The 15,183-nt window shown below is 40.9% G+C and overlaps 1 protein-coding gene across 1 annotated transcript in view; it reads left to right on the top strand.

Annotated features, from left to right (window-relative positions):
* Window positions 1-6,281, top strand: part of LOC109409922 (E3 ubiquitin-protein ligase ZNF598) — a 42,998-nt gene extending 36,717 nt beyond the window's left edge. The window contains exons 4-6 of the mRNA XM_029870340.2: window positions 4,187-5,097; window positions 5,171-5,368; window positions 5,441-6,281. Of these exons, the coding sequence (XP_029726200.2) occupies window positions 4,187-5,097; window positions 5,171-5,368; window positions 5,441-5,680 (1,349 nt within the window). The 3' untranslated portion in view covers window positions 5,681-6,281. The remainder of the gene's footprint in view (window positions 1-4,186; window positions 5,098-5,170; window positions 5,369-5,440) is intronic.
* The last annotated feature ends 8,902 nt before the right edge of the window (window positions 6,282-15,183 follow it).

Below are 15,183 nucleotides of genomic sequence, written 5' to 3'. Positions count from 1 at the left end.
TTTTTACACCATACCATGAATACCAAGTACTTCGGAGCTAATTTATCCGACTGATTAAGAGATATTAGACAAAGTGCATCTCGCTGATTTTCTTATCCATTTGCAAATCGATTCAAGATCTTTTGGCAGTTAACAAAAGATACAATATTCCAGAATATGTAAGCTATTTTTTAAAAAAAATCATACAAGATTCTAGAAGGTGTCTAGCATTTCTTGTACTTTAGTTCATGGTCCATGATGCTATTCTGGAAACCAATTCACTAGATGCCAAATCCACAATATTTTCTAGAACTTTTGGTCCATCACACAAAATAAATATGTTAAATACAAATAATACAACAAAAGTTTTAATAAGTGTAAGAAGGGTTCTGTTCACCATAGGTGGATTAAATCGGGTTTTTATTATTATACTAGCTGTATCTCGATGATTTTCTTACCCATGTATTGTCGGGCCGCCACCAAACCGGACGTCGCTCAATCAAGTCGCGACGCGACCCGACTTGCGACGTTTTTGAATTATGTCAAAAGTAGTGCGCATCCTTCCCGTTGCTGTCAGCAACACAGCGCACTAGATGCGAAACAGTTGCGACACTTGTGTGCCAAGAAAATGGCAGTTTTTGATTGAATGTCTGTCTTGATTCCAACCGAATAGACAATATTAATAGATTGACAGTAAACAAGAGATACAGTATTCCAGAATATGTAAGCTATTGTTCAAACATTCCATACAAGATTCTAGGAGATTCTGGCTGTCATTTCTGGTAGTTGAGCCCATGGTCGATGATTCTATTATGGAAAGCAATCAACTTGATGCCAAATCTACAATATTTTCTAGAATGACCAAAACTCACAATCATATATACGAATAATACAACAATATTTTTAATAAGTGTAAGAAGGGTTCTGTTCACCATAGGTGGATTAATTCAGGTTTTTATAACTTTGTTTTAGAGGTTCATATGTACGTGTAGCCATCGCATGATTCGGTTATTAATAATAGTTCTAAAAACAATTTTAATTGGTTTAAAATTAGCTAGGGACTGTTCATAAACTACGTAGAAAGTGAGAAAAAATAAACAATTTTATAAATATGGGAATACTAAGTAAGCTCAGGAAGATTTTATTTATCCAAACATTGGAAGTAGTAGCTTACAGTCGCTAGTTTCATTCATGAAAATTATTGGCATAAGCCTTATTGCCAGAACACAAATATGGAAGACGACATTTTACTAGAACTAACCTCCCGAGGAATGTAACTATTAATGATACATAATAGAAAGGTAAAAAGCTACAATCACGAAAATGGATTGATTCACATTACTGACCATCAGTAAAGTTAGTGAACATTTGATTCAAATAGCAAACAATATATTGTTTAATTAAGATGTCAATTTAAAAGCAAACCAATCATCGAAAATAATAACCACTAAAACTACAGAAGAATTTTTTGAAATCCTAATGTAAACATCCGGGACGAACATGGGAAACAGCAAATATTCACTCATATTTTGTCACAGGCATCGATTTTATCTCCACGTTATGGTTTCATTGGTATTGTTAGAGTATGCTACCTTTTGAAAATTAACACATTTAGGCGAATTCTACGTCTTCTAGAGTGAGCGAAATTTGGAACCCGTGCACGAAATTTGGCACTTTCAAACAAATCAAAACTAATGCTGTAACTATCTCGTATAATGTGAAGTTGCCTAATTTATATTTTTCTTGGGAGCTACAGTACCAGCACTAAATATTATTGAAGAAATTAATCTGATATACTTTATGGTAAAATTTCAGACGTTTATTGAACTTTGAGAATTCAATTCCTAATTCCTACGGAACGCCACCTCGGAAATCTGCCAGGTTTTCGTTTCAGAATCTCTGCGAAGTCAGTCCTGCAATCTGAATCTGATTTTTCAGGGATTACTCCAGGATTCTTTCGTTGATTACTCCTGGAAAAACTTCAAGAGTTTTTGTCAGAAGTCTTTCAGGAATTCCTTTCCGAGATTTCTCCTGGGACTTGTACCGGATTTTTTCCTGTGACTGGATTTGGATACCGATACCGTATCAGTAATGTAACAAAAATCCGTCGATTACGCTTATAGATCTTAAGGCCTTTTTCACGTAAGTTCTTGGTGGACCTATAACATCTTCGAACATCAGTTCGTTACAGAAAAATGATCCATGGACTTGTAAGCTGTTACAACATATCAGTAATGCAGCAACAATCTATTGATTACGCTTGTAGATCTTGAGGCCTTTTCTCGAGAACATTTTTTGGAGGCCCTAGGACATCTTTGGAAATTATTTATTTACAAAACCATGCCCTATAGAGCTGCAATATATTACATCGTATCAGTTATGTAGCAAAACTTCATCGATTACGTTTGTAAATCTTAAGGCCCTTATTTGCAGAAGTTCTGGGAGGGTCTAAAACATCTTTGGAAACTAGTTCTTCGCAGAACAATGCTATTTGGACCTATGGGATGTTAATTGTACTGTATCAGAAGGTAACAACAATCCATTGAGTACGTTTTCAGATCTTAAGGCCTTTATTCACAAAAGTTCTTGGGGGATCTAGAACATCTTCGGAAATTAGTTCTACACAAAAAGTTGCTCCATGGACCTGTAGGACGCTATACTGTATCAGTAATGTAACAACAATTGATCGATTACGCTTGTAGATCTTCAGTCCTTTACTTACGGAAGTTCTTGGATGACCTAGAACATCTTGGGAAATTAGTTATTTGTAGAACCGCGCTCCATTGACCTGTAGGATGTTGCACCGTATTAGTGGTGTAATAACAATCCACCGATTACGCTCGTTAATATTAAAACCTTCAATCGCGGAAGTTCTTGGGTAACCTAGAACATCTTTAAAACTAGTTATCTATAGCACCATGCTCCACGGACCTGTAGGATGTTGCACCGTATCATGTATGTATCAACAACCTATTAATTGCGCTTGTAGATCTTGATGCCTATATACGCGAGAGTTTATGGAGGAGCTTCAACATTTTTAGAAATACATAACTTCTCTACTAAACCATGTTTCACAGACCTATAGAATGTTGCACATTAGTAGAAGCACTCTTCTCCCCAAAATCCATCAACCATCCCTTGCCCTCCTCCTCTACCAACCCCTAGAACCCACCCTTGCTACACTTACTCTATTCCCTTTCCACTCGAACTCTCTAAAACAACCCTCGGAAGATGAGGACAGTTTCAGATATCGCTATTTTTTTATAGAAATCCCGAATTAACACGGTTTTTTTACACGGTATGTATCCCCCGTGTAAAAAAAAGACCTAAGTGTATTCCGATAATGGCGCAAATTGCTCTGGAACAGGGATCGGAAATGTCATAAAAATGTCATTTGATTATTTGCAAATTTCGCTAGCGCTAGTGAGAAATGTTTATCGAATATACCATTAACTTTCCATTACTAATATGCATTATCAGTTGGTAATGCTCGAAGATATAAATTTACACGGGAAATGGTGGAAATTTAAAAATGTCATGACATTTTTTTATGAAATTCTGTGACATTTCTCATTCTTGCTATAGAGAGTTAAGCTTTTTCGATCAAAAAACGTCAGTCACGATGGAATCAATGTTTTTAAAATCAAAATTGAAAATTACATTTGGCAACGCTGTATTAGGACATATTTTGTTATGGATTTCATGAGCGATTTACTTAAAAAAATCAGACGGTCGAGGGGTGCTGCCATGAGCCGAGGGGTGATCCAATCGGCACCAAAATATGTTTTTTTTTTCATTCAAAAATATATTTCTGCTAAATTTCGTTCAAATACGTGATGGTCGATGGCGATCGTACACTTGGCGTGGCATAACCCGTATTTACATCGGGTCTGAGGCATTAGGCATAACGGTCATTTGCAATAATGGACACTATTATACGAAATGTCGATTATGCCTATTGATAGTTATGCCAAGTTAGGGCCTGTTTATAAACTACGTAGGGGGGGGGGGAGTGGTTTTTTGACTAAAGTCTACGCGCCAGATAAATTTAGAAAATTTTGTATGGACAATAGTTTACGAGGGGGGGAGAGGGGGTACTGAGATGACCAAAAATGAGTCTACGTAGTTTATGGACAGCGCCTAACTTTATGCCAAATGACTGTATGCCAAATGTCGCGCTCCCGCATTTACATTCCTCCCTTTACAGGAACCAACAAATCCAGCAACAAGAAAGCGGATCTCTACTCCGACATGGAAGACACCGATACCACGAGCAACGGAATGGTCAATCTGAATGCGATCTCCGCCAAGCACCGTTCCCTGGTGGACGGCTACGTGTCGATGTCCAGTGCGGTGTCCAAGGTGGCCACCGTGGCACCCCCAAAGGAGACCAAAAAATCCACCCAAAACGTGGTGCCCAGTGTGAACTCGACCAAGGCGTTCCCCACATTGGGTGGCGATGGCAGCAAGGCGCCCAAATCGGCCCAGTGGATGGTGGCCAACAAGGTGAACTCGTCGTCCTTTTCCAGCGGCAACGGAAACGGAAGCTCCGCAAACGTGTCTTCCAAGAAGAAACCCGTTCCGGCACCGAACCTGAAAGACGACAGCAACTTTGTTAACTTGAATGCGTTAACCGGGAAGAAGTCCAGTGGAGGTGGAGAGAGTTCCGGTTCCGCCGGAAAGGCCAACGATAAGAAGAACAACAACGACCAGGGCCCCACGAAGCAGAGCAAAGGCAAGGACAAGAACAAGCCCAACAAGGAAAACGAATCGGCTTCGCTGTCTGATAACTTCCCGGTTCTGGGCGGTCCGCAGATTACGGACTTTGCTTTGGCCAATCTTGGCGGCGGCGGTGGCGGCGGCAATGCTCCAAAACGTGGTCCTCCGGGATTCGAGAATGTCAGTGTAAATAATAGCAGTAGTGGCAATAGCAACAACAGTAACAACGGTATCAGAAAAGTTCCTGCTCCTCCGCCCGGTTTTAGCAACGTAACCTTGAACTCCGTGGCCAGAAATATCAACAACTTGACCTTCACCAGCTCGAGTGGCGAAAGTTACAACATCCTTCCGGGCGCGTACAGCTACGTGGCTCCGTCCAATGCGAGCAAAAGGAATCAGGTAATTTGGAATTGTTGGCCATGGCCACTTAGGCTTTGTGACTAATCTTTGATTTTGCCCCTCCTATCTACAGAACCTGGTGACGCACTTCCAGCGGGCGCTGAAGAAACCGGAAGCGCTGACCGAGTTCCGCACCATTTCGCAGATGTTCCGCGACGGGATGTACAATCCGGCCCCCTATTACGAACACTGCAAGGTTGCCTTAGGCGATAAGTTCGCCGAAATTTTCCCCGAGCTGGTGGCCCTGTTGCCGAACATTACCAAACAACAGGTATGTCCACAAACTGGTATTCATTCATTCTTTACTAACTCACGGTGAAACCATCCGCCCACTTATCCGCAGGAACTGTACCTGGTCTACTGTCAGGAGGCGAAGAACCGGCCGAAAAGCGGTGCCGGTCCGAAAGGCAAATCTTCCGTACCCCAGCTGGAGGTTTGCCAGGTCTGCAAGCAGGTGCTGGTCCGGGACGATCTGACCGAGCACTTCCAGTCGCACTACATGGAGAACAACTTTCCCAAGCTGGGTGCCAACGAAAACCCGCTGGAAGACGGCAAGGTGGCCTCGGCCGCGTGGAAGAAATAGCGGTAAATATGATTGGTCCTTGGTTCTTTTTTTCTTGTGGGGGGAAAACTGGATTCAAAGCTGCAATGCAAGGAGAGAACCGATGTGTTTGATGTGCTTCTTTTTTCGCGGGAAGTGAAATGATAAAGCAACTCAATTTTTAATCAAACAAAAAATGATTTATACGGTTAGTTCATCGGAAGCTGATACCTTTCGATTTGTCAAAACAAAGTTCCATTCGGTTTAATGTAAAGAGAAAACAATCTATTTGGCGTAAAATTATTTTTGAAAAGTTTCACAATGCTTGTTATAAATCCATGTTGGTTTTAAAAAGTCGACTCCGCTAGAATGCGCGTTTCGCGGAATAACGCTTTCAATCACTGTACAAACGTAGACGGAAAATGCAAAACTGGTATAGACTTGTCCGAATCTTACTACGAACCTTAATACTACCATTCAACCACCTATAACTACCCTAAACTCTCAAATTCAATGTAAATATAGAGCTTCAGTTCAAAAGTTTGGGTAATCAGAAAAGTATATAGAAAGAAGAATACACATGCCACCATTTATAAGGGTAATCAACAGTTAAAAAGTGGTAGTAAATGCTTTTCAGAACGTATTTTTGGCGTTGTGACTTTGCTTCAGTAAGTGTGCGTATCACAGTCCTTGCAAAGTGTATACATTATTAGGTACGCTGTGAGCGAAACTTTACACAAACCAATTTTTTTTATCGCATTATATTTCCCGAAATGTCATTTCTTGAAGTGACATTTTCTGACATGTACTCTTTCCTGGAAATTTATTTGGCGAAGGATATATTTCCTTTTTTGTTCAAATGAAAATGAAAATGAAATGAAAATTCTTGTAATTGCGTTACGGATGATGGTTCCGGAAAGAGATAAATACCGTCCGGAAAATGACATTCCAGAAATCGGCATGCAGGGAAATCTCGCTATGGGAATTGACATTCTGCGAAATGGATTTCAAACGAGTTGTTGTAGCAGCAAGTTAACAAGCGAACATACAAATATATCGTGTGATTGGTATCCTAACTTTCCTCAGCGTGGCAGCTGTATAATAAGTTTTTAGCTCCGTTGCCGTGCCTGCGTTCTCCTCGCCGTTCAAGTGCGCTTCGAAGAGCTCCTTTCAGGCGGCATTTTCCCGAAAGAGGCGGATCTGCTATATTCTCTGTTGCGTGTATCGTTCCACGTTCTGCTGGGTTTTATGCTGCAGCATTACCGCTTGTGTTGTGCTTTTCTCTCAAATGGCTCTGCACTCGTCGAACCGTTCCGGCAAACGTTGACGCCTTTCCACGTATTTAATGGTACTCTCGGCTGCTTCGTTAATAAAAGCTTTTACTGCACATCAGCAGTCTTCTATTTAGTCTAGCTCTAGTCATTGCTTCATAGAGGAATTAGTACACTTGTAATCCTCAAGGTTAGGTGCACAGCCTCAAGGTTAGCCAGAGTGGTTGTCGCAGGGTGTCAAAAATAAAAACATAAGTAAATATATCTCGCACCAAAATATCTCTCCAAACATCTTTGTTAAAGTTTACAGAATGAAATCATTTAGTTGGTTGACTAGATAACAGATCACACCGTGTTTTATTTCAAGAGGTTGTGGGCCCAGCACGCTTCTACTGCGCCGGTGCTGTGTTCCGGATGAGCGCATGTTGGGTCTCAGCAATCGCTATCGGTGGATTTTCTGGGTTCACATATTTCCACAGGTTCTCTCTCATCAGTAGTAGTTCGACAGTGTATTTCAAGCTGCCATACTGCCCCCACTCGCATAACAGTCCCATCTTTGCTGGGATTCCTATTCATATGGGACAGTTATGCGAGTGGGGGCAGCATAGTTCTGGTTGTTGAGCTTCGGAATTCCTAGCAGAATTTATTACTGAGCACATATTGTGCGAACACGATGGCTTGGAACCTTGAGAAATGCTCAAAGAACACTAAGCAGAAGAGAGGCATGTCAAGTTCCAGTGGGAACGTAGAACCATAAAGAAGAAGAAACCTCGGGGTACCTTAGCATTCTATTAAGGATTATCTTTTCGAGCACCTTCTCCGCCGTGTCGATCAAGCACATTGATCTAAATGCCGACGGGTCTCCGGGTTGTTTTCCGCCTTTGGCGATCTCGGGGTTGTTTCCCCGCCTGGAGACCTGAACATCTCGATAGCCTCTGGAATAGCTACTGTTAAAGTCAGGTTCGGAGGATTTTGCTATCTCCGCAAATCCCACATTGGTGACCATCTCCTCATCCGTTCCATTCTCCATCAGCGACAGCGAGTAGTATTCTTCTTGCATTGGTGCTTTCCGCAGATCTCTCTCCGAGCTCCGAACTGATTCTTCGTACGACGACGGCTCCTCTTCAGCGGTCATCGCCATATTCACTACAAAATCGTCGAATCGCCGTGGGTGAACTCCTCTAGTCGACCTCTTCTCTCTTCGCTGTGTTGTATTTTGTTCTACTGCTTGATCATTCCAGCCGTAGAATTCCAATTCGGACTCATCTTATTTGTCGACGGTCGGCTGTTGTTGTTGCTTCGGCGGCGAAACTTCTTGTGCCTGATCCCGTTGAGGTAGCTCCTCGTGCCCAGTCTACTTCTTCTGTCTGAAACTTCCAGCTGTCGTCCATCCACCATCCCCTATATCATCGCTTTTTTCCGGTTCTAATTCGTGGAAACCATTTCGCTGCTCAATGAATTGGGCATCGCGACTGACAGTCACCGTATCGGTTTCCGGATCCAAGAACCGGTAGGCTTACCAGTCTTCACAATAGCCGACGAAGATCAACTTCGCTGCCTTGGGATCGAACTTAGACCTTTTCACAGCGAGAATGTGGACGTACGCCGATCTTCCAAATATACGGAAATGGTTTACAGTTGGTGCTACTGCAAACCACTTCTTGTACGGAGTTTTGACGACTACGCGAGAAGGTAGATGTATTTTTTCGGCAGATTAGCATCGAGCAGCATGCACGAGGTCATCTCTTGTAGCGTACGGCTTTGCACACTTCACCCATTCCATGGGACTTTGACACTGAACCGTCTGCTAGTACCACTTCAACACACTTGCTATCGTCAGGCTCCAAGAAAAAGGCTCGGTTGTTCGTCATATGACACGAGCAGCCACTATCGATGTATCAGCAGTCTTTCCTTCGACCGCCGCCGATGGGGAAACAGATCGGATTGACCTTTTCAGCGGCCTGCTTCACATTCACTTTATCAGCTCTTCCACTTCTAATGATTGTCATCACTTTTCTTCGATCGCAACCCACGGCAATCTCTTCTGAAGTGTCCTGGCTTCTTACAATGATGGCACACTTTTTAATTCTGTTGTCCTTTCCACTGTAGTTTCATAGCCGACTCATTACGTTCAGCTCGCCGCTGGTATTCATCCAGCAACTTCTGCTTCACTAATGCCTTGGTCAGTGTTGAAAATTTCATTTCGTCATATCTTAATTTAATCACCTACAGCTCATTTTAGAAGCTGAACCTGAGAATATGGTGTATGAAAAACTTGTGCGACTAGACCAGTTCTGCAAGAAAGTCACGGAAAAACCGCTATTTTTTGATTATTTAAGGTAAATGTCACGGACTACCTTTGAAAAATGCCAAATGATAATCACCGTGAATTTCATTGACATTTTTCGAAGATAGTCCGTGACATTTACCTTAAATATTCGAAAAATAGTGGTTTTCCGTGACTTTCTTGCAGAACTGGTCTAGCCGCACAAGTTTTTCATATAGCATATTCTCAGGTTCAGCTTCTAAAATGAGCTGTAGGTGATTGAATTTAGATATGACGAAATGAATTTTTCAGCACTGGCCTTGGTCAAATCTGCCTCTGGCCGACTTTCCAGTGCCGTCACGAGGCCACTGTAGGATCCAGGCAAACTTCTTAGCAGCATAGCGATCTTCATCGGTTCTTGAAGAGTTTGACCGGCACATGAAAGGCAGTCGTACAGTTCTTCCAGTTCAAACAAATGTTTTTCCACATCTGCACCTTCTGCCATGTTTAAACCACAGTTTTTTTTTTCAATAAGGACGCACGCGAAGTCGTTTGAACAGATGTCGTACTGCCGACAACCCACTCAACTGACGGAGGAATCTGTAGTAACAGCTTCTGGTGGCAACCTCAATCTTTAAGCCGAGTTTCAGACCCAAATCATCATCAGGAATGTAACCAAAACTGGTCGCTTTTTCATCTCGAACAGCGCTGAACTCGATGTTTTTGAAATCAATACTATGGATCTATTCGATCTGTGGTCTGTGTCGACCAGCAGCTTGGTTAATGTGGCATACCTACATCCAGACTAACAATCCGATGAATACGTGAGTCAACTCAAGCAACATTTCCTGGGGGTTTTTCGAAGCACGCTGGGTAAATGTACTAAAGCGCAAGTAAAACTGTACCTGATGCACGCCCTTCATATTGCTCGAAGTGACCCGTAGCGTACGCTGCGCCCCCCAAGGTTGATGAAGAACTCCGAAAGGCTCCAACACAATGGTATTATTTCTCCGGTTCGATTCTCGGACTGGGCAGCTCGAATAGTCGGCGTGTGCATATCCGCTCGGTCCAAGCACGTTACTTCACACACCTCGACTTGTCTGACGCTTACCTGCAGGTCGAGGTTGAGGAGGAATCGCGGTACCCACCGCGATTTACTCCAGTACAATCAATTGTCCTCTGGAGTCAAGCCGTATCTAGACGACATGTTTTATCGCTAGTCGGACCAAGGACGAACACGACTGCAATTTCAAGCGTTTACGTGGATATGGTTTCCAGTAACGTCACGAAAAGTGTCGTTTTGTACTCTCCCAGATCGAGTTCCTCGGACATATCGTGAACAAAGATGGAATCCGCCCGGACCACTCCCAAAAACGATGCCATTTCCAAGATGCAATCTCCGAAAGACGTTCAACACCTCCGTTCCTACCTCGATGCTGTGAACTACAACTACTATGGTCGAATCGTGATGCTGGTGAAGAAGTCCCGGGCCCCCTTGAACAACCTGCTCAAATCAGATGCCTGCTGAAATTGGACCGACAAATGCCAGCAATCCTTCGAGCAGTTCAAGGCCATTCTACTCTCCGCTCATGCCTCTCGCTCACTGACTTCGGCAGAGATGAACTACCGTCAAACGGGGTGACTTGCAACACTTGATGTCGTCTGTTCTTTTCTATCAACAAAACATAAAAATCGGACGTTTACATACCAAAACTCAGTTGCACTATAAAGTTCAATACTATCTCGATTTTTTACTTTTATTCTAATAATTCCAACAAAATTTTCATAAATTTGACATTAGTCAGAAAAAGTAACAAAAATGTGACTCCTGAATCGTTGTCTGCAAATGAATGAAAACATAATTTCCCAAAAATAATATTCCATATGCGGATTCTTTACTTAATGAGCTATAAGAATTTCCATGTTACTTTATAAAACTATTAGAATATCTTTGTTATAATCATATGTTTTGAAATATTGTACCTAGACGGGGTGACTTGCAACACTCATTTTCTAAATAATTCAAAGTCCAAAAACAATAAATCAGTAACAAATTTTGAAAACGACGTATAATCAATGGTGTAGCATTGATTATACGTCGTTTTCAAAATTTGTTACTGAAATATTGTCTTTTAACTAATATTTCACCAGTTGTAGACTAGAGGAACATGGTATGAACAGAAAAAAACATCAAAACTTACGTTAAATTAATAATTAGGAACATGGTGTTTTTGAGCCCAATATTTTCATATAAAAATTCCCTCCCCCTGGATATTCAATCTTGACGCGATGGGAGGGCTTAACCCATTAGCACTTTAGTGCCAGTTTATTCACCACCGCTTGGACTTTGAGCTAGATATATCTGGTTTACGAGTTGAGCGCAAGTGAAGGAATCGGCCGTAAGTGCTAATGGGAACCAAAGGAGTATCCGTTGTGCATTTATCACAAGTTCAAGACAAGTTATAATTCAGCTTGCATAGACCTAATCTTTGTATTCATTGAATTTTCTCCAATTTAACAATAATTGTTAAATTTAACGTAACGCAAGAGTGAGTAGGGGAGGCCTCTGCGTTACACTCATCATTCATTACTTGAAATCGAAAGTACACAGGACAGGGGACGCTAGGATAAGTTGACTTACAGCCTTACAGATTAGATTCATTACAATTTGAAAATTATGGACTGATTAGGTAAAGATAAAACTGTTGATTATAGGAGTTTATATTTGTATTTCTTTTTTTTATGGGTTTTGTGAATTTATAAAAGTTGACAAATAATCATTATCATTTTTTAGTTGACTGAACTTTTTTGTTTTTATATCTTAGACGGTATTATTTCACTGATCAAAAAAAAGCAGGAATTTAGTTAGGACTTAGGACGGTTGACAATGTAAAGGGTTACGATGGATATAATATTACTTTGGACTGAGATGATCACAGATATGCAGAAGACGACTAGCGAAATTAGGAACACAATTTGATACATTATTGACTTTATTTTGACAAATAGGGTTTGACAAATTTCTTTACAATATCGAATGGAAGCTCAAAAAGTGTTATCTAACACTAATATGAGAGTTATTTGGGGATGATGCTGGTGCTGTCAATGACTAACATCGGTTATTGCACACTTATTTCTGAATTGCCTGTTCGGTACTTTTTTGACGAGATTAGAACAGCAGTACGATCTCGGTAGTTTCGGTAATCGATTTTACTGAGGTTCAGTAAAACAACTGTCAAAATCGTATGGAAAAGGTAAACAATGCATTTTTGCTGAACGAGTTCGGTGCTCAGCAGTTATAATCTCGTCAAAAAAATACCGAACTCGGTAATCAGAATTAAGTGTGTGACACTATTGGTAATCAGCTTGAAATAATTTTCAGAATGTATTACACTGAAACCTCCATTTAAGTCGATACATGGCTGATCGAAAATATTTTTTACCGTGCAAGCAATGACTAAACTATACAGATTTATATTTTTTGACAAATCTCCTTTGTCATGCGAAGTGTTAAAAAATATAAAAGTCTTCGGTTTGGTCATTACTTGTACGTTAAAAAATATTTTCGATTAGCCATGCATCGACTTAAATGGAGGTTTCAGTGTATAAAATAATTGAGGATATCATCTGAATATTGTTTGGGGAAGCTGTCAGAAAAACTAGTTGCCCATATCGGCTAAAAACGCTAGCTCTGGTAGCTGTCTTCGAATAATTTTCAGAAATATCAAATGTTTAAAAATTAGCTACGACACATTTTTTTTCTTTCTGCCCTTTGTATATTTCTTAAGAATAGTACTGTGAAGGCGTTAACATAGACATAGACACCCTTTTTTATCTTTGAATGTTGTCCAGTGACCTCGGAGATTTTCGATTATTGAAATATTGTTCAATTATCAAATCATCTTTGGAGCTTCCATTCGATCAAAACACTAGTGCGATGGGAAAAGTTAAAAACAGTATTTTTGAAAACTACTACGACCCAATGCTAATTACTACACACTTTGCTCAAGTTGACGACATCGTCTAGTCCATCGTGAGTATTGGTCCTAGTAGGGGGAAAGTTGGGAAAGGGTCCAGGCTTTGCTATCAGCTGTCCTGCAGCTCCACCTGGTCACTCTTCAAAAAAAAAAAAAAAAAAATATTTTCATATAAAAATTCAAAATTCAGTTTCCTATGTAATAACAAATGCAAAAATATGTATGTCAAATGATATCACAATAGTAGGGTAGGTAATCAAAAGTGGAACCAAATTGCGGCTTTCCAAAGTAGCGCAAATTTTGAGTGATTTTTTCTCCCACATGGAAATAATTTAGTTCAAATTTAGATTACAAATGGTTCAACTTAAGATAACATTCTCCAAGTAAGAATTACTTAAATTTGATAATTTTATGACAAATATTGTGGAATATTATTCGGTTGGTCGATTCTACGATAAATAAGCTTTCATTTGACGTGTTCACATATTGTGTGTGATACAATGCATGAGCTGTACGAGTGCACCGAAAATGTGCTTTCTCTGGGGGGAAATGGATGAAATTACAGTGATTTTTCAATTGCCTGTTTTCCATGACAAAAACGCTTTTTTCAATGCTTTCAAAGTCCATGTTATCAGGTTATATTACGGAAAGCTGTTTAACATCTTTTTCGGGACAATATTTGCCTAAAAAGTACGTCGTTTCAATGAATTTCAAAATTGTTCAAATTAAGAATATAATTTGACTAGTTCAAAGTTTGATTTCTTACCCTAGCAAGAATACTTATCAAACATGCTTGAAATTAAAAATAAATATCTGCGTGTTTGAAAAAGGATTTACATTGAGTGTTGCAAGTCACCCCGCACGACGTCTTGTATCAAAAATGACCTTATTTGGCTTCTTCAACATGAAAAAATAAACCAATTAACAACTTGTTCACTCTATTTTATAGAGTGCCCGGCTATTAAAACTATTGCAAAGAGTTTGTATTTAAATATTAGTTTTAATAAACTTTTTTTGTTAGTTGAAGCAGAAAAGTGTTGCAAGTCACCCCGTTTGACGGTATGGAAAAGTGGAGAAGGACGCCACTTTCTCCTGCAGACCGATCATCAACCGCTTCTCAAGATTTTCGTTTCCAAGAAGGGTATTCCTGTTTACACAGCGAACCGATTGCAACGTTGGGCCTTGACACTCCCGTTGTATGATGTCGACATCAAGCATGTTCCAACGACAAACTTCGGCTATGCAGACTTCCTTTCGTGGTTGATGTCATCGCAACGTACTCCACATAAAAATTACGTGATATTCGTCATATACGGTGAACCTGAAGTGAAAGCGATTCTCGAAGACACCAAGAAGACATGGAATTCAAGTTGTCGATGACTTCTTCATGTTCGGTGATCGAATCGTTATTTATCACAAGTTTCGCAAATGGATTGTTCGACAATTACATCGTGGACATCCAGGAATGGACCGGATGATGTCTCCGACCCGCAGCTACATCTCCTGGCCGAATGTGGATAATGACGTGACGCAATTAGTTCAACAATATGCAGCGTGCGCTGAAGCAGTGAAGTTTCCGATGAAAGCAAGCCTAGAGTCGTGGCCACATGCAGTCAAGTCGTGGCAACGTGTGCACATTGATTTCGCTGGCCCAATCGATGGATATTACTATTTCGGCATTTTGGATGCCTACTCCAAGTGGCCCGAAATTTTTCGCACTCGTTCCATCGCCACAACTGCTGGCAGCCCTGGGTCTGCTTCGAAACGTACGTTTTCCCGTTTCGGTAAACCGGACACTCTCTCAAGCGTGGTCTCAAGAAGCTGAGCAAAGGGGAAGCCTTACCCTCACTAGAGCACCTGCAGACATTCCTTTCGGTGTATCGCTCAACTCCAAATCGAAGTGCACCGCAATCGACGTCTCCTGCAGAAGCGTTCCTTGGAAGACCAGTACTCACCACTTTGGGCCCCTTGAAGAAGCCTGCTCCTGTAGCCAAAGGTGCCAAGAACCTCAAACAAAATGATCAGTTCAAA

This window comes from Aedes albopictus, chromosome 2 (genome assembly GCF_035046485.1).
Source record: "Aedes albopictus strain Foshan chromosome 2, AalbF5, whole genome shotgun sequence".
NCBI lineage: Eukaryota > Metazoa > Arthropoda > Insecta > Diptera > Culicidae > Aedes > Aedes albopictus.
Note: the sequence above shows the minus strand (reverse complement) of the source record. Positions and strands in the feature narration are given on the sequence as shown.